General features: G+C 39.2%; 1 protein-coding gene across 5 annotated transcripts in view; it reads right to left on the bottom strand.

Annotated features, from left to right (window-relative positions):
- Positions 1 to 20,055, bottom strand: part of ehbp1 (EH domain binding protein 1) — a 96,354-nt gene that overhangs the window by 59,229 nt on the left and 17,070 nt on the right. For 3 of the 5 annotated variants that reach the window (XM_072437182.1, XM_072437183.1, XM_072437185.1), the window contains exons 5-10: positions 18,251 to 18,432; positions 17,229 to 17,368; positions 15,601 to 15,708; positions 14,785 to 14,925; positions 13,668 to 13,917; positions 12,080 to 12,314 (exon numbers count right to left, since the gene is read on the bottom strand). In XM_072437182.1, coding sequence (XP_072293283.1) covers positions 12,080 to 12,314; positions 13,668 to 13,917; positions 14,785 to 14,925; positions 15,601 to 15,708; positions 17,229 to 17,368; positions 18,251 to 18,432 — 1,056 coding nt within the window. The remainder of the gene's footprint in view (positions 1 to 12,079; positions 12,315 to 13,667; positions 13,918 to 14,784; positions 14,926 to 15,600; positions 15,709 to 17,228; positions 17,369 to 18,250; positions 18,433 to 20,055) is intronic. The other 2 variants (XM_072437184.1, XM_072437186.1) reach the window with 1 other exon arrangement.

Genomic DNA, 20,055 nt, shown 5'->3' with positions numbered 1-20,055 from the left:
AAAGTAGCTGTCTAATTTGAGCGCTCTAATTACGTTGGATTAGAGACCAGGTGCTATTAAAGCAATTAGACACACAGCACACTTCAGCGTCGCACACTAACTGAAGGAAACAACAACACACACACCTGTCTATTATAACCACTGGCAGGGTAATGCATATTGTATTAGGCGGAGAGGAAAAACACTGAAGAGGCCAACTAAAAGACCCCCCAAGTTAAACACAATACTTGAACAAACAAATAAAATAAGTAGAGCCTCAAAGCAAGAGAAGTGTTCAACATAAAGCCAAACCAGGTTAAAAAGGTTTGCTTCAGAAACGCACATACAGAATGTTTTGTCCACATTTTCCAGCACACATTTTCCAAACAAGCTTCCAATGCAACTCCATCATTCTCTCTCTAGATAATCCTTTACACGTTTTACGGAGTAGATTTGAAGCCATAGAATATTAAACAAATTGCATCTTGTTTTACAAGAATAAGCCGCCTTTCCTTGAAACACAAAAACACAACACATTTTTATGCGAAGAAGAAATGTGTCCTAACTTATCACACATTTGGTGTGTAGCCTAAAGGAAGGTGTGCACATGTATGTGTTCTTTTTCCATCTGTGTGAATGTCAGTGCATGTGTGTGTGCAAAAGACAGACACAGCCATGTAGCCGGCTCGGCTCGAGGGGGGGATTAGCAAAAGGCATTGCCTTGGCCACAAACATTTCATATTAAAAAATGAAAAGGCAACCTTCATTACTATCAGTGGCACATAACCTCCCCTCATCCCTCTGCTCTGCGACTATTATACACAGGCCTAACAGCCAGGGCAGAAATACAAGCCACTGACAAGAGATTCCATTATTCCTGGTGCCTTGGTGTCAACAACGTGCATCGAATGGGGCAAAAAGAGAAAAAATGGAGAGAAGGGGAAAAGGATGTGAGAGGAAAAAAGGGGGGCTAAGCTTAGCACAATACAGCTATGACAAGATAGTGGCAAACCTGGAAATGGAAGTGTTCATGTAGTCTTGGTGTGGCTGTCACAAGGAGGATTTTAGGTGTCAGCATGATTTTGGGACATTGACATGAGATGAGAATCATAATAGTTTAACAAAGTGGTTGGGAGAAAAAAGAGCCAATAGATCTTTAAGGATTGAAGGTAAATCTAATCAATACTGGAATGTTTTTATTTATTTATCTTTGACATAAGCTGTAAGAGTTATACAAGGGTCATTTGAAGGCCTTGGAAAGAAAGCCCTAAAAAAGATACAAGTCAAATGGCTTAAGTGGCGGCTTTGTCTCTTACTTGGGGGCACAACGCTTCAATGGAAACTTAACTGGCCTCAACCCAATGACATAAACCCACAACTCTGTGTAGAGAAAAGAGCCTCCGTGTCTCTCCAATCTCACTTTCATGGCTTCAAAGCAGTGTCAGAGTGTCACATTTGAGGAGGTGTTGAATCTCATACTCTTTAAAACTTGTAATCCGCTCAAGAAGCCGACGGCAAAAATAATGCTACTTGCACACACAGACATCAGGACGCACACGGTACTTGGAAAATCAGTCGCATCAAGTGTTTTGTACTGTCAAAACACAGCATTATGTATGGGCACCCACCAAAAAACAAAACAAACAACAAAAAGAAAGCTACAACATCTTTAAGCCATTTACCATGTTAAAATACACTTCCATAAATTGAAGAGGTTGAGCTTTTATTGCTTAAGAGGCTACAGACAGGTGCTTGAAGGTCCTTTTCTTATTGTCGAGGCTCGAACAACTAAAGGCTTCAATTACATAATAGCAATTTCAGCCAAAACAAGCAATTTATTTAATCTAGACATGCCACGTTGACCATCTTTGCATTCAAAATAGAAGGGAAAACGCTGATCACCTCATGTCATCATACCCATGAAATTGTGCTTTGGATTTCAAACGCTGCCTGCATGAAAGGAGAGAGGAGGGAGCAAAGTCCAATCAAAAGTTCAATTATGTAAATGCAGATGTGGAGGTAGGAACAATAGCGAAAGGGGGAGGACAAAAGGTTGAAACGGGCTCAGAAAGCGAATGTAGCGTGAAAAATAATACACATTAACATACAAAGGAAATATCACATTACTCTTGTAATAATATGTATGGTAGGAGGAGCTGCTGTGTGAAACTGTGTGTGACTGTGCATGACTACAGTGTTGAACAAGTTGGGCTGCGGTTTATGAGTCAGAGCAGGTGCATTGTGGATGCTAAACTTTAAATGGAAGCAAACAGTTTTCTTAGAGTTGTGTAAAAAAGGCTATTAAATACTGATGGTGTTGGAGTATGCAAAAGGGCAAAGGCAGTTCGAGAGCCTATATCAAGATACAAAATAAATTCTTGCAAAATCTTTGGAAATTAAAATTGTAAAATATTATTCATACTGACATCTGAATAAGGTGAATGAGCCGTAGTGATTCAGCTCAATGGGATCAAACTCAATCGGGTAAATTGGCAGTTGCCAGAGACTTGTCCTTTGTAAGCCGTTTTGATGTTTGTCTAATTGTGAAATTATTAATAAAATATCCCCCCCAGTTGTCTGAAGCCTGGTTAAACAACAAGCTAGCTATTTATCATGCATCCAATTTATTATATAATAAGTGAAAAATATGAGAAGAATGCTTGCTTATGGTAATTTTTTAGAAGGCCTTGTACAATTACGTTCCTTACATTTAACCAAAGAATTTAAACACACCATTGTTGTGCAGCTCGGTGGCTGAGTGGATAGCGCATATTGCAGGCTATGTGTATTTCACTCTACACTGTACTGAAAAATAAAGCCTACGGGCCTAAAATGATTTTAAAAAAATAACAAAGTGATGTTTGTTTTGCCATTTATTTGGATGGCATGTCTTGAATAAAAATAACATCCGAGCAGTGAGCACACCTTCTCTTTTCTGATAGTTTGTATATGTGAAGCTGCAAAGTAAAATGGGACAGCAGGTAATAAAGGCACTACATTGAGAGCCTGGTGTGTGGGGTGAGAGAGAAAAACAATACAATTGTTGGATTAAAAAGGAGACAACAGAGTTTGGAAATGATGGAAGACTGCAGGTGTTCAGTGAAACATGCAACACAAGGGCGGAGATTTCACTTTGGTAGGAATGAAAATACATGAACAATTTTACATTTTATTCATTTAAAACCACAATATTGATCTACAACTGTCAACAATTGTATAAATGAGTGGATGTAGTGACACCATACTGCTGTTGTTGGCTCCAGCCAATTGAAGCCAAGCGTGGCTAACAGTTATAGCGGCTAATTTGTCCAAATTTGGATATCCAAGTGTGTGGTCCATAACAACCACAGAGCCAATCAGGAGTGAAGTTGTAGAAGGCCCCTCCACACTTAGCAACGCTATAGACGTCAGTTAAACCTGTTGCTAACGTGATCTGGAGCAGACCTTGGTGAAGGCACCTGTATATATATATATATATATATATATATATATATATATATATATATATATATATATATATATATATATATATATGTATGGTGAACAATAAGTGACCAAAGACAATCCCAAAATAAAAAACGCTAGGACCATGTAGCACTTTCTTAGAAAATAAAAATGTTAAGGCCTGAATGACGAGTCCGACAGCTGCGGTTACAGAGAAAGAACGGCAGAACACAGCGGTGTATACTGTCTATGAGAATAACCTAATAATAATAATAATAATAATAATAATAGTAGTTTTTATTCTGCATTTAGCAAGCTGCATATTTTTCTTGATTGTGATTTATTTAAATGGCTATGCAGCATTTATAACACTTGGGCATGACCTGGACTCTGATATGGCTGTGGGCGTGGATAGGAGTTAGTTGAAAAACAAAATTTTTAGAACACTTAAAGTAAAATGAAGGACAATACAGGATTACGGTACTCAAACATGCATGAATCAATTAAAATACAATTTAAAGTAAGCTAGTGAGGTACAAATATCAACAGATCTTGAAAGCTCTTAAACATCCGTTTTGCATAACATGTAACTTTCAATGGCATTTCATTATGCACAAAGGCAAAATTGTACACACAGTTGGCAGCACTATCGACAGGGACGCTCACACCTTCACCACCAAGACCAAAAGTAATAAAATACATTACATTTCGAGAATAATTTAATAAGATATTACATCCATAATCATCATGAAAATAGACCATGAAGCATTCTCTTTACATACATTCATCAAAATCAATCAATGGTAATAAAGATCAAATTGACCTGTGTTAGTGCTCTTCAACATTCTATCAATAAAAGATGAATTACAGACAAAGAAAGGAAGAGAGGATGGAATTAATCTCCTTTAATCGCTGTGTTCAACAAACAAATTAGTGGTGCAATAGATTCAGAGATCTGTGAGTCCTATAACACGGCAATTTATCGATTAATCTCAGGCTAGGAAGGGAAATTCATTACAGAGGCCTCTTCAAAAATCATGTTGGCAGGTAAAGAGGATGCCTACATTTGTGTGTGCATTTACGGTGACATACATAATAGTTGTAAAATACTAACATATGGTCTGCCATTGTCCAGAGCTGTGTGTGCTCCACAGTGATGAGGGCAGTGATAGCACAGCCAATTAAAATGAACATAATTACAAAGTCACCTCTTTGACTCCTGATCAGAATACACATCCACACATGCATACTAAGAGTGGATCCACCAGCAATATAAACAAGCACACCGCCATACACAAAGCGCAACAGCAGGGATGACGTGAGATGAAAGCAGCAGCACATTTTGGTACCATGTCTGGTAAAATAATGTCTGTGCTTTGAACTAAACAGGAAACATTGTATACCAAACCTCACACGGTGCAATGAATTAAACTGAAACAAATCCATACTTCTTTTTTGGACAGATTTTGGTTGGAATAATATCTAACTTGGGAAATGTATGTGTTTATGTTTTTAATCTGACCAATTAGACCATCAACTAAATATTTGGAATATATGAATGCCTCATATTCACAAAATGGTGATAGCGACACCATTGTAATTTTTTTGTGTGAGTAAAGCCAAGCCAAGAATTAATTGCAAAGACCAACATGACTAGAGATGCTACTTAATATTTCCTATCGCACCTTTAAGAGCATACACCTGCATACCATTAGAGCTCAAACCATGAGCTGCTGCAAGGATTTACAAAAAGGCAATTAAGGCCTTATCTTTACGGTTGCTCTCATTTCCTCAAACAGAGTCTCTGCATGTGTGTGCACTAGGCTCCACAGTCACTCAGGCTAAGGTACTTCTGAGGTCTTTTTTTCAATCACGACAAACGGCTGGTTTAATTCAATTAAAATGTAGTGATGGCCGTTTTCGGATGGCAGGATAAAGGTACAGCTGCCCAAGTGGGGATAGTTTTCAGGAATGTGCGGGGGGTCTCAAAGCTTTTGGGGTCACAAGGAGTTTTCAAGTGCACAGCCTTCTTTTTCTTCAATGAAGCCCCTTAAACCTCACCAAAACTTCAGATGGTTCTGGTTTAAGCCCACACACACCTAGTGGATGGGGCAGATTAAGACCAGATTAAGATAAAGTTACCACTTCTTCGGCCGCTATGTCATTCAAACCCCAGCCCTCTCTGGTCAGTGGACAGAGGAACACACAAGCCAAAAAGATTTGCTTCATTCTCATACACACACAAAGACTTTCTGGTCATCCTCATAAGCCCTATTAGTCTGCCATAGAGCCTCTCATAGCAGACATCAATCACAGGGGGATTAGTCAATTCCCTCTTAAACGAGTGGCAAGGAAACTTCTCTTTAACTGCAAAGCTAGCCTTTCTCTGGGAGATTACATAGTGATTTGTTTTCATTTTGTTCCATCTTCATCGTTTTGTTTCTTTTCATTTCTCTCCCTGCTCCACGTTTTTTCTCGTTCTCTCATGCTTGCAGCTTGTGAGGTAATCCTTGGCAGATAAAACTAAGGAGGACTTACCAAAGGCAGATTACAAGCCGCGCTTTGCGGAAGGCCCTTTTACACCAGTCGGCATGGGTATTGAGGAGAGCAAGCACTTCGCAGTGCTTAACTTGTGAACTCTACAAGCACCCACTGGAGAGGAAGAGGTGGAAATGATAGCAGCATTACAGTAACAGGATCAAAAATATCTCAACATACTTTACACACCTGCCTCCCAACACAGAGGCTCTAGCAGTGGGATGGCACAAGTACATGTTACCGGTGCTCCAACTTTTGTAAAGCAGACGCTCAGAAATAAATAACTCTGACTTAAGGTGATGCTGTCAACACTTCCATACATTTGTCCATAAAATCAATCTTGGTGCTGAATGAGCACAAACAACATTCTATTGCTTGGCAGTTAGTTTTTCCTTTCCCCTAGACCTGGTGACAGAAATGCCCTGCAGCCTGACCCACACAGAAAGCCTAGTGATTGGACATAGACTGCATGAATGAAGTAACTGGGTCTCCACTCTCCCACCAGATCCAATGACAGAGCACTCAGAGAGTCCAAACAGTTGGGGAGGGGTCCATGTTGGAAAAAGCAGACATTCAGGAATACTAACTAACCCCTGGACTTCTCAAGGATTATTCGACTAATATTACATAGCTTATGGAAGGCCTACAGAGGATCCAGTGGCTGGGATTCAGAAATTGATCACTGTTAGTAACTTCATTAAAGCATCTGGGACACAGCAGTGCAAAAGGCCATTACTTAAATCCAAAATGCGTAAACATTTCAATACCCATTCTAGCCCATTTCAAGTGTAGTAATTGCTCAAATTACCGTAACACTTTTTTTTTTTTTTTTTTCGTAGAAGACATGCCCAAAACAAATCTCCCATGACAGAAGAAAAGAGCATTATCATCATCAGTTGTTTGTTGACATGGTGATGAAGGCTCGTGGGGGAAGTACAGCTTAAACTACAATATTGATGGCAGCTTTATGGAAAGAGTTATGGGCTTTCACATGGCCCCACATCTGTTTGTCTCATTTGTTACAATTGCAATAAAAACTGCCATTAGTCAAGACAATAGTGAAAATGAGGTGCAAGTAGCTCTGGTGAGTGGTTTGATCAAGTAGCGGTAAAAAGGCACAAATTCCCTCATTATTCGCTTCCTCAGCGATCACTAGTTGTATTTTGATTGCAGGATTACTCATGTCCTAAACTTAAGACTTGAGTGCTAAGAAAATGTCTGTTTTCACCTACCCCCCATCTCTGGCCCAAGCTCTGCAATTTCTTGTGATCTAAAACATGTTCTTCAGTCATGGTTCAAACTTGGGTACAGGCTTTTCATGTAGCTTGTTCTGGTCACTTTATGTGGCGTGTACTCCAGTGTTCTTGACAATCAAACATGTACAGCTCCACTTCTACGCATTTTCAATCTTTGGGGAAAAGGCTCAAGTGACGTACAGAGGCCTCCATGAATATGTGTGTGCATATAAAATAAATGAGACTTTAAAGTCACTCGAACAAAGTTGAAAGCTGAGCAATTATTTTTAAGGACCCTTGAGTGACACTAGAGAAAAGGCTGCACCTTTGCCATGAACATTATAATGATTTTTTTTTAATGAGAAAAGTCCAAAAGTGTAAAGATGTAGAGGACTGTCCTTGTCCCTCGAGCTTGTCTATGTCAAGATCAGTCATGACAACCACGTCTACTTAGCTTCACAATACAAATGTGGTCTTCTTTAGCCACGGACCCTGGTGAAAGCTAATTAAGTAATATTACAGCCTTTAGTGCACCCAATTAAATAATGTTAATGTATTCTCATTTCAATTTGGAGGAAGTCTCCACTGAAGTAGGGGATGTACCACTTAATATGTACCAAGTTATCAAACAAGCAATCAAGTATTTAGGAGGCCATTGAACTGATCTGAACCTACTTTCTGTCAATTTATGGGAGCATTCCATGGTTGATCATTTGACATGTAAACATACTGAAAACTCCACACCATCTAGAAGAACGACATGTGATACTGAACTGCAAATCCAACCGTCTCAAACAGTGTGGGCTGTCTTTGCTGTTGTTGTTTGTTATTGTCCTTAAGGTTATACGGCAAATATCGCACGAGGCAAATTTCCCTTAGGGGACATTAAAGTTTTCTTTAGCATTTTTATTCTACCCTTCAAAAGTCAAAACAGATAAAGTTGTGTAATGCATTGGTATAAATGAATAATAATATAGAAGTTTGAGAAATCAGGCAAACTTTGTATAAACAGCGGAATGAATTCATGAAGTGGAAACTTGACAAAAAATTCCAAAGATCAGAGCAGCTAAGTGTAGAATGGTCTGACGGGGGAATATAGAGATAAAACAAAAGGAGGAGAGGGATATCACTGTATTACTGGGAAGGGAGATGGACTGCATCCAACCAAACACAACTCCAACCCATCCAACAGGAACCTTTTCTGTTCATCTGAATTAATCCCACAGCCGCTGCAATCCTTTCAAATTCTTCACAAATGTTAAACTTCAAGCAGCAAAGAATGTATATCTCCAAGTTGGAACAAGTTGGAAGTACAGACATAACAAACTTAAGCAAAGTTATGCAACAACACTGCCTTTGACGTTTAACTCAAAAAAATGTTATGTTGACTATTGATTTACATCAATACACTCATTACTTAATGTAGAATATATTTTTGTCCACACATGGGGAAATTTCATTGTTGCAACGCAGGTAGATACAGAGGAAAAGGGCAGATAACTTTTAGGAAGTTTAAAAAACACTCTTAATAGAAGAACTCTTATAAACAAAACTCTTATAAACAAAAAATAGACAAAACCTCTCATTTCCTAATAAGGAATGGAGGGGAAAAATAAAGATGAAATAAAATAAAAACAGCTAGCATAAGACAAAATCTTAAAATTGCTCTCATGAGATAAAACATCACATAACACTTTCAAAAATAAATCTGATTGTTCATTTAGCCACCACAATGCATTGGCTTTTGGCATCATCTTACATGCATTGGCAGATATCCAAAGCTCGGAGCTCTTGATAGAGCTTAATGTAAATCCTACCATATGTATAATAGCTGTGCAAAGAGCAAGTGGGCACATGCCATATGTCTCATTGATATACCAATTCTTTACAGACTGTCTCTGAAGTAGGTGATGTTAATGCTGTGACAGGGAGGAGAACTTATATGGAAAACATTTTTGTAAGTGAATAAATAAATGATGGTTTTAGCTGAGCGTGAAGGATGAATCACTTTGCATTGCTGGAGATATAACATGTGTAGGCTACAATTCATATTCAGAGGAAAGGTAAAACGTTTGCACTGGTAAAATATATAGAAAAAGAAATACGAGACAACAAACATTAAATTATGCTGCTAGAAGCAAAACCGATTCTTATTGATTCAAATGGTCTGTTCTTTAACATTTAGCAACTGAAGCACTGATCAATGTACTTTAGACACTGTGCCGATGAATTGACCCCCGTCTTCAGACATTTTTAACACCTCCCTGGAGTCATGCCATGTCCCAGCTTGCTTCAAATTGTCCATCATTGTCCCTGTTCCGAAGAAGCCTCGGATCACTGGACTTAATGACTACAGGCCTGTGGCACTGACATCTGTAGTCATGAAGTCATTTGAACGCCTGGTCTTGCCCCACCTCAAGTCCTTCACCTTCTCCCTGATGGACCCCCTGCAGTTCACCTACAGAGCCAGAAGATGTACTTCCTGCGGCAGCTGAGGAAAGCCAAGCTGCCAGTGCAGATGATGGTGCAGTTCTACACGGCCATCATTGAGTCCATCCTCACCTCCTCCATCACCGTGTGGTACGCTGGAGCCACAGCCAGGGACAAACAGAGACTAAAGCGCATAGTGCGCTCTGCTGAGACGGAGAACAGTTTCTTTCCCTCTGCCATTGGACTAATGAACACTTAACACCTGCTATTTTAACAAATATTCAACCAATACTATTCACGCACTCTTCACTTACAGCACTATTTCCGACCAATGTTTTTGTAAATATCTGTGTATATACTGAGTTTATTTTTTACCTTATTTCATTTGTACATTCTTAATTCATACATGCCATATTTGACTCTATAGATGTTGCTACTATTATTATTATTTTATTATATATTGTTTTATGTTGCACCTAACGCCGAAACAAGTTCCTATGTTTGCAAACTGTGTTCAATGACAATGGCAATAAACCTTTTCTGATTCCGACTCAGACTTTTTCAGACACTGGCACAATGTATAAAATGTAAATGTGATACAACACATGCTAATCTTTGTTTCTTGGCAAATGCCTGATTTAATTAAAAACACATGTGAGGCATCCCTTACCCTTCAGGGTACGTTATAAATGTAAAACAATTCTCACATTCTGAGATTAGACCGCGATGTGCATTTATCTTGTTCCAATGGCCCACATGAAATGCATATGAAAACGTGCTATACGCAGAAGATAGCGGTTAGCTCTGTTTTAGGGGAAGGTTACAAAATCTGCGAACTATGCCTAGGGTAAAATATTCATTATAAAAACAGATACATGTATAGAAGCACCAGCACAAATCGAAACACTGCACATGTTTACCCTGCGATGTGCTGGTTTTGCATTGGCCTCTCGGAGTGGGAATTTCTCCAGATAATCCTGTCTGACTTCATACATTCAAAAGGTCATCTCACAGCCTACACATACCCCAAACGCGTGTGTATGCACCACTTTGTGAGAAAGAGAAACCTATTTGCGCTGTATATGTCAACAAACCCTGTAGGCCTATCCTTGTTTACTACCAATATCTACTCGTCTTTCTTCATTTCCAGTCATCTTAGCGCTCATCCCCCATTCTTCCTTTTTTAGTGCTCCATCTTTATACCTACCCCCCTACCTCTTCTCAATTCATTCTTTCAATCCCTGCAACTCTTCCAACCCCAGGATCCAGAAGCCGGGGCATCTCTTGGCGAAGTGCGGCCCACCACAGGCCACTGGCTTTGGGTAATTAAAGTGGTTAAGGCCCCCTCACCCACGGTCACAGGCAACTGCAGCTGGGTGATAAAGGCACTGTGCCATAATTACATGGGAGGCCAGCATCACCGCCCAGCTACACTAAAACAGTCAGCTAGACAGCAGCCTGGGGAGGGAGGACCAGTGTGTGGAAGGGACTACGCAGTGCTTGGCTGTGTGCTGGGGAGCGCGCAGTGGGTCGACACCCCCTTGTGATCGCTCTGCTGTAGTTAAGCCTTCTGTGTTTAAGCCCCACATAGCTCCAGTGAGACTTTTACAGCCTCCCTTTCCCACACCACATGCCAATCATTTCTCACCAGTGGTCTGTCTCCAACCACGAGTGTAATGTGACCGTCAGCCATTTAATTACAACCCAAAATGACTTTGTTTAATTTAATATATAAATAAAACCATACAAAACAGTCCAGTGAACAAATACCTGTATTCAAATGAATGTTTGGGGAGTTTGATGAGCACAGATAATAGAGGAGATGGGGATATGCACTAAGAATTTAGAAGTGAAGTTTGAAAACTAAATGGATAATATACTGCATAACATAGTGGTTTGAAAAACATAAGAGAGAAGAACTAAGTTGAGTTTCCAGCGCGTAAAAAATTACACATTGAGCTCTTAAAAGCGTAATGGCCGATTTTTTTTGGCCCAAATCTGAGTCATTTCCTCGTGGCGTGGACTGCCGATTAGTCCTGCCACGTATCAATCATAGAACTCACCTACCGCTCACCTGCAGCCGCGTGCGGCTCGTCCCCATTAGCAGCATGTTTCTGCGTGTCTAACGCATGGATCTTTCATAATACAGTTCCCTCAGTGTACGGGACAAAATTAGGACAGAGAAAGACAATTCGAGCTGACTCAGAAGAGACGGAAATCTACGGGAGACGAGAGATGCGATGCAATTCGTCGCACTAATAAACAAACACAAGTGTGTGTTATATCAGTCCGCACGGGGGAGTGGGCATGCGCACTTCCACCTGAGTTCTCAAATCACAAAGTGAATTGACTGAGCCCCCAAACTTTCCTAAGCGTCTGAGACAACATTAAGTGATGGCATGCTCACTTGTTTCTATATTCCTGTCTAATACACAGTATTTAATGTGATTTACCTTAGGGGAGGAGGAGGCCAGCTCCCTCCCCATGACTTTAGAGCTGGGTCCCGCTGGTGGGGCCCTCTTGTCTGGGCCAGAACTGGGTTTGGGAGCTGGGACAGAGGAGCCAGCATGAGGATTGACACTAAGGGGTTGGGGGGCCCTCTTCTTCTGGCTGCTCTCCTCATCCAAAGACGAGCCAGAGGGAGGCTGCACAGGGCTGGATGTCCTTGGCTCGTAGAATGGATTGGATCTGAGAATGAGAGAACGGGAACAAAGGGATCATGTTAGCATGAATTGCAAATAAACTGCCTTTTTAAAACACCACTGAGGTTTACACTGCATTTTGTAATTTCCTTAAAGGGCCCCTTTATGCATGTGCAGTTTTTGCATTAGTATTTGGGGATTTCCACCTCACACTTGGAATTAAAGGAAATGACATGACAGTAACAGATGAAAAATGTAATTTAATTCAAGTTTATATATAGTTTAATTTAAGTATAGAAGTTTCAACAAATTTACAGACTCAAAATTAAAAATGTAAAGCTAGGCCACACGGCGAGAGTGAGAAGTAACTGACTGAAGGTTAGTGGTCAGAGAAGGCAGTCAAAGAAAAGAAATACACAGATAGAGCTATAGAGCAGCTCTAACAGACCATCGCAGACTAAAAGAAGATAGAAAAGAGTGCAGTCAAAACACTGGGATGCCCTCTTGAACTCTTTCATTCTGCCAAGAACTGCTCTCATATCAGGAACAAACTGAAAATACTTGCCAGTCAATAACTTGTCTGTATTTAGCAGAGAGGACAAAAGCATCAGGCTATCTTCCTGACAGTTTCACTCAGCAGTCATGACCTGCAGGTTTACATTTACAATTTAGCCATGACCACTCGCAGAGGTCACCCACGCAATCAGAGAAACATTCACCGGTGTACAAAAGGACAAGATGCAACCGCAAAACAATATGTATAATGTGAGGAGAAAATGGTCTGAAGAGTCAAACCTAAAGAGATGTGTTTTGTCTTCTATAGGTAAGAAATTAGGGCCACAAGGTGAAATGAAGAGGTGGTTGTGTTGAGGGGGCAAAGGAATGAAGAAAAAAAAAAAATAGGAGGGGAAGGAGGTAGACAAGCTTAAAGAATGCAATGAAACAACAGGGCCCTTGTTCGTGTTGAAAGAGATGCTTCGTCACTCCGCCTGTCTGGGTAAAAGAGTGGGGTTTAAGGGCAAGAAGTAGCCGTGGACAGGGGCACCAGAAGGTTCGCCTCCAACATGGCAAGGCATCAGTTTTCTTTTTTGTGTTACTTAAAGTTTAAGACAATGCAAAAATATTCAACAATGCAGTCAGCACTTTTTATAGTTTGATGAGTTAAATTGTAGATGAAAACCGCTAGAACAGCTTTGAATAATTTAACCAAATGTCAGCGCATTTCATTGTTTCTTGCAGCACTTCAACTCTTAGAATTAGAGACACACTTTTTATTTAAGCCTTCAAATGTATGAAGCATTAATTGACAGACAGCAATTATGCAATTCAATCCAACAGTTTCAGAGAAGAGAACATAAAATAATAATGAGATCAAATAGCATAGAGGATTAAGTCTTACTCATCAAGCTCGTCTTCGTGGTTGTGGGAGGTTTCAGCGTAGAGATACTTGCTCATGTCGACAGGCCGCGTGCTTTTCTTCTGCCTGGGTTTGGGGGGCTCAGCGCTGGGATCAAGGTCTTGGTCTGCGTCTTCAAATGGGTTTCCAGGGTTTTGGTTCTCTGGATCTTCAGACTCATTAAATGGATTTGAGAAATCATGGTCATTACAGAAATCATCTTGGTGTCTTGGAACGGGCTGGACAGGGCTTGCTGTTTTCAACCACAGAATGAACAAAGAAAATACAAATTACAATACAATACAAATTAACTAAGACAATGTGCCACAGAATCTCCAACAAGGGTGGCTTACGGACTTTCAAATGGGGAAAGCGCGTTCTTTTTATTATTCTTTATATTATATACTGTTATTATTATTCTAGTAGTCATTTGTAGTCATTTGTGGAGAAAAGTCATAAAATCTGTAGAAAATAACGGCAAGTGACATCACAGTAGGTACACTCATTCCAGTCAAAGTTTATGCCTAATTTACACAAAATAGACAAACTTTTGACCCTCTAAACATTAGTTCAACAAAATAAAGGTGCTCTCATATATTTTTATTTGTCAACTTAAAAAAGTGTGACATTAGATGAGTTTTTGCTCAGTATTTGCTGGGTAATCTCCTAGTGTGGTGTCATCAACTACAAACAGGAAGTGAAATTATAAACCAATTAAAAAAAAAATTTGAGCAAAATTCTAAATATATTTATCTTAACTACATTTTAGTTAAATGAGTCGCCCCACCTGTCAGAGGCACCCTAAGTATGTGTATTATACAATATTTCTCTCATATGATTCTTATTAGGCATTAAGTGATTCATTCAGGCATTAAGTGAGTCACTCGTTCATTCATTCATTCATCCATTTTATTCATTTATACAGGGAAAGTTTTCTTTTTTCATGGGTATTCTGTTAAAATACAACACAAAATAAACGACAAACAAACACAGGATACTAAAACACAAATAAAACAGGTTTAGCATATAATGAATGTGAAGGCTAGGTTATTGTGTTTTTTTTGCCAATTTAACCTGTGTCTACATTAGGGACATATCTGACTCTAGATTGTGGCATTACCTTCATCATCAGGCTCTACAAAAGGATTGAGGAGGCTGGGATCTTGGAGGTCCTCTTCAGGCTCGTCAAACGGGTTGGTGCACATGGTGGGAGGTGCGTCTAGATCTTCATCTTCCAGAAAGTTGAGCTTGTTAATTAGTTCTGTTGCCAAATAATCAACGTTAGGTTTGGAAATGCTTGAGAAATTAAAATAATGAATTCAAAAATGAAAAATAAATCACAACCTGCACATGGAAGTGAACCACAGATAGTAGCTTTAAATTCCACTAAAATAGATGTCCACAAGTGACATTCTGGGCAATGCATTTATTTTTTGCCAGAATGTGTGGGAAACAGTGTACAGTAGTTGCTATTTTGAACATAGGAAAACAGCACTTGTCCACATGTAACCTTTCATATTAAAAGTATATAGAGCCATTTGGGGGCAGAATTCAGTTATATTCATGCAAGGTTTGAAATAAACTGAAAACAAATACAAATAAAAAAAAACGGACAATCATTAATTTATTTGTATTACTTCATTGGTAGATTGGTTATTTACCTTATTACGCATTAAAGGAAAGCTATATGTCTTGTGTTTTGTAGAGTTCAGTTCACCACAAAGTGCAGCAAAAGAGAAATGAATAATACCAAAATAAAATAACACAAACACTTTTTACAACACCACATGAGTCAAAACAAAATCACAATACAATGAAACTAAAACCGTGGAGAAGGAACACAAGTGGATGGATTCAAATGTCCATTGGAGGAAAAAGAAAGGTAGAATACAGAGGTACAGTGACTGATGACAGTTAAAGAAAAGAGAAAAAAGACCTTGGGATGAAGCGGCAGGCTTAGCTTTGCGCGCTCGCTTTTGGAAATCATCATCATCATCATCATCCCCATGTAAGCAGCTCAGGGCATTCAACTGGTTTACTATCTCTGTAAGCGGCAGGCCCGTACAGGACAGGTGAAAGGGAGAACAGCAAAGAAGACAAAACAACACGCAAAATTTAACATGTTTTTCTGTGCTTAAGCTTGAGTAAAAACACCCAACACCCAATGTTTGAGACATTATTTAGTTTGACCAAGCATGATTTGTCCATCTTTATGTTCAATTTATATTCTCATTCATAAAAGGGCATTATAGTAACAATTTTATGTTTTCCGTGCCCCAAATCTAAACAGCTAGCGTGAGGTTTGATCGGCTGGCCTTGACGTTCAATAGTGTTCAGCATTCCTTAGATTTAGTTTTTTTTTTTTTTATGTAAAATGCATTTCTTCTACTCTACTTTTTAATGTAAAATGCATTTCTTCTACCACAAGGCACAAATGTCCTTACCATAACATAACAGTATTGTATATGGACAGAATCTCAAAGATAGTGGGATGTTTAGGCAGCATGGCCAGGCCTTTGATTCAGGGATGCACACAACTGAACCACGGCTGAAGGCGCTCAATGCACATACATACAAATGAGATGAAGGTCGGAGCAGAAAGAAAAAAACGCATGGGGCTTAACACAAAGTGATGCTTCCCTGAAAGTTGGATTAAACAAAGCAGAAGACTACAAGACTCTGTTTCCTCTTATAGAATACATACTCTTGAGTACACTACATACAGAACTACGGGAGAGGATTTTGCAACTGAATACAAAATGTGCAAAAAAGAGAAAACTATAAAAGATTAAAAAAAATGAAGAGTTATTTTGGAAAAACAGATAAGTCCCATTAAAAAAAAACTCTTGTCACTGTTACTGTGTTTATGCAGCAGTATTTACAAAAGCTATTTGGTCAAATCAAAATATTAGTCCATTCCTGCTTGATCAAATCCACAAAACTTTATTTTGATGGAAAATACCTCTTAAAAATCAAAAACATATGATTAAGTAATTGTGTTTTTTTAATCAGTTTTTTCAAAATAACGCTTCAAATGACAAAATAGGCCAGCTGGGTCATTCATACGACCACTAAAACTGAAAGAGAAGAAGCAGGTGTTACAGTTGATGCTTCCCAAAGCCTTGGTTGTGGTTGTAATTTCAACATGAAATTTTCAAAAAACAATAATGCATTCTTATTAGGATTATTAGGACTGCAACAAGTCAAAAGATTTGCAACAAATCAATTATTGAGATAATTATCAATTAATTTAGTAATAGAATAATCGTGGAGATGTTTAATCGTACAAAGCAGGAATTACATCGATTGACATGGACACACGATCAAAAAAATATTTTTATCTGTGACGTACTCCATAAAAACGACCTCAAGCAGCAGCATCTTGACTTCATCTGGATCAAATTTTGTAAAAAGCTGATATTTACAGGCATTTCACTTTCCAAACAACTAGTCAATGAATTGAAACCATAATCGCTAGATTTATCGATAAGTAAAATGAACATTAGTTGCAGCCCTAATTCTTATTCACTTACTGTATTACAAAAGATCTGTGTTGTTGTTTACCTGTGATTTTGGCAGCTTTCTCCTCCTGGTTCACCCTGTTCTCCTCGTCCTCCTCATTGTCCTCTTCAAAATCATCCAGGTTGCCGATGTCCGCTTGTTTCATGCTCATTAAGCTGGCAAGACTCTGCATGTCTTCATCCCTGGACAGACAATAGAGCTTCTTTGTTACATTTATTATTATACATGCCAAATGTTTGCCTATGGTATTCACCATATAACAAGCATCTCCTCTATATCACTCTCTACCATCATATTCTGAGCATTCAACTCTGTGTTCTTTGTGTTGGTGCTTCCCAGGCCCGTGGGCTCATTTGAACAGTGATAGAGTTTGTTTGTGTGGTCCACATCATTCGCTGAAGGGTTAACAAGGGTTATGTGCCATCGACCTGCAATCCTCCACACAAAGGCTGGCTCCGCTTCGTTCTAGTCATGTGGGAGGTTGTCTTTAAATTAAACTCACTGCTATCAAATTAGACTGAATAACAAACAGAGACCCGAAATAATGGGTTAGAATGTGTCTTCTTCTTCTTCTGAAGAAGAAGTCTACCTTAAAGCGTAATGTGAGAATAAAGATAGCAAATGATAACTGATAATGCTGGGGAAAATTAATTTAATTAATTTCAACTGCAACTTCTATGTCTCCTTTAAGCATTGACTCTAGTCTAAGCATAAGTTGAGCAGCACAATATATTGTAATCAAATCAAACTTTGAGTTGACAAAAATATCAAATTGCACCTGACTATAATAATTTAGAAATATATTAATATAAATATGCAAGGAACAATTGTTTTTTTAATATATTTTATATCTACCTGAAGTGTTGCGGTACAGAGATGCGGCACAGAAAAGCAGCGCACTCTTGTCAGGACGTGGCTGCGGTGCCATTTGAATGTGTTTTAAGCGCATCGAGACACGAGTACATTGCGTATTGTCACATTAAAGCATCGCTACACCCTAGTATTAAATCCATAAAGCATATCAGAATAAAAAACAAGCTGTTGGACATTTCTGTTGAACTTACGTAGCCTTTCCCTCGCGGAGAAAGATGCAGGAGAGAGAAAACTGCAGAGTGGCCGACACCACCTTTTTTGACAGGGGCTTAAACTTCAGCTTGACATCGGTTTGCGTGGGCATCGGGCTGGCATACTGCTTCATGTTGATACTGCTGGTTGCCAAGGCCTTCCTCCTTCCTGATGGCGACTCCTATAGAGAGAGGGGCAACGTTTGGGCAGTCCTTTAAAATTAACTCTTAACCCTAAACCACATTTGAATGTCAAATGGCAATGTAACTTCTGTAATAACATCAGCCCTACTTTATCTCAAATACAGCACACGTTATTTAGTATATAATCAAAACTAGTCTTGATGTACAACAGTGTTCACCCAACTGTGGTGCACTACATTTGGGGGAAAGCATAACTATCTACAAAGTGTGTCTTGTATCCTTCTCATTGTAAATTCAGTCATAAAATGCTTGCTGATATTTCCTATCAAAAAGGTCCGTGCTGAAACCATTTTACTGAACCTCTCAGAGATGTGCTTTGGGCCAGGGGCAACCAGTCAAATTGGAATTCGGGAATATGCCACAGACCAGGTGATAAGAGTTATAGAATCAGTGACAAGCCCTTAGTGTGCGTGTGCTTGTGTGTGCGTGTGTGCTTGTGTGTGCGTGTGTGCTTGTGTGTGCGTGTGCGTGTGTGGACAGCTCACCAGAGGACAGTGTGAAAAATGAGAACTGCTGCAAAACCTTGTCACCAACTGTTAGATACGGAAACCAAACAGCTGGAGATGTTCCAGCTTTTTGTCTGCCGCCATTGCCTTGAAAAACAGATTTTCACAGCATGTCCGACTCTAGTGGTGCTGCTTGGATGTGTGGGTAATATTGACAGATAAAACACTAAAACAACAATAGACACACTTTCATTCACTAATTCAAATACTTCATTCTGACATCCATAATGACTAAAAATTGAAAATTGGCGGTTAATTGGTGGTTAATTTCCGTTGGTGCAGTGGGTAATGCATTATTATCCTGTCCAATAAATGCGTGAGACGTCTGCTGTAATGCTACCAAAAGAAGAACTATTTTTTGCTTTACCTTAGCTGACGAATTAGAGCACATTGTGTATTGTTTGGGAAAATGGCATTTTAAATAAAGCTAAAAAAAAAATCAAGGGTTAAATTAAAACTAGACTCCACAGCAAATCCCACTGAAAATAGCGACTGGCTCCCTTTCACACAACCCCTTATTGAGAGCATATACATATATAAACGGGCAAGGGTGGTATCAGAGATAAAGCGATAGAGGATCTAAGGCCGTTTCCTGATATGTTCGCATTCAAACACACATGAGCGTCATTGTGTGGGGAAAGCTCAATCTCACCCTTATCATGGAGGACCGCAGGGTTTTTAGTCAAAGAAACACTCTTGTCTCTCCGTTGAGTTAAATAGACAGAGACTAACAGGTAACATTTCAAGTAAAATGAGTAATACAATCTGGACAGTTTCATGTTTATTTTCTGATTTTCTTTGACATTAAGCTAGCATGTCACGATACCAAATTTTACAATTGTGAGAAAAAATACAGGACAATAGAACGAAATGTGAAATCCTTACTGTTCTTTCATCTCCGTTGTCTTATACATCATCATTCCTCAAGTATGTGACCAGGTTCAATTATTCTCTTTTAGGTTTTTGTGTGTGATTATAGTGGGACCTACATCAACGCACCAAAGACTCTTGACATCTTTAGATACCAATCCTAATCAAATCCAAGGCTCTATTTTTAGGGGGGCCACTTTTGCTGTTATGCTCACGTTTGAGTTT

The sequence above is a fragment of the Eucyclogobius newberryi genome, unplaced genomic scaffold (genome assembly GCF_026437365.1).
Source record: "Eucyclogobius newberryi isolate DKJ021-1_F unplaced genomic scaffold, fEucNew1.0.hap1 SCAF_8, whole genome shotgun sequence".
NCBI lineage: Eukaryota > Metazoa > Chordata > Actinopteri > Gobiiformes > Gobiidae > Eucyclogobius > Eucyclogobius newberryi.
The sequence above is the reverse complement of the archived record's forward strand: the minus strand, read 5'-3'. Positions and strand labels throughout refer to the sequence as shown.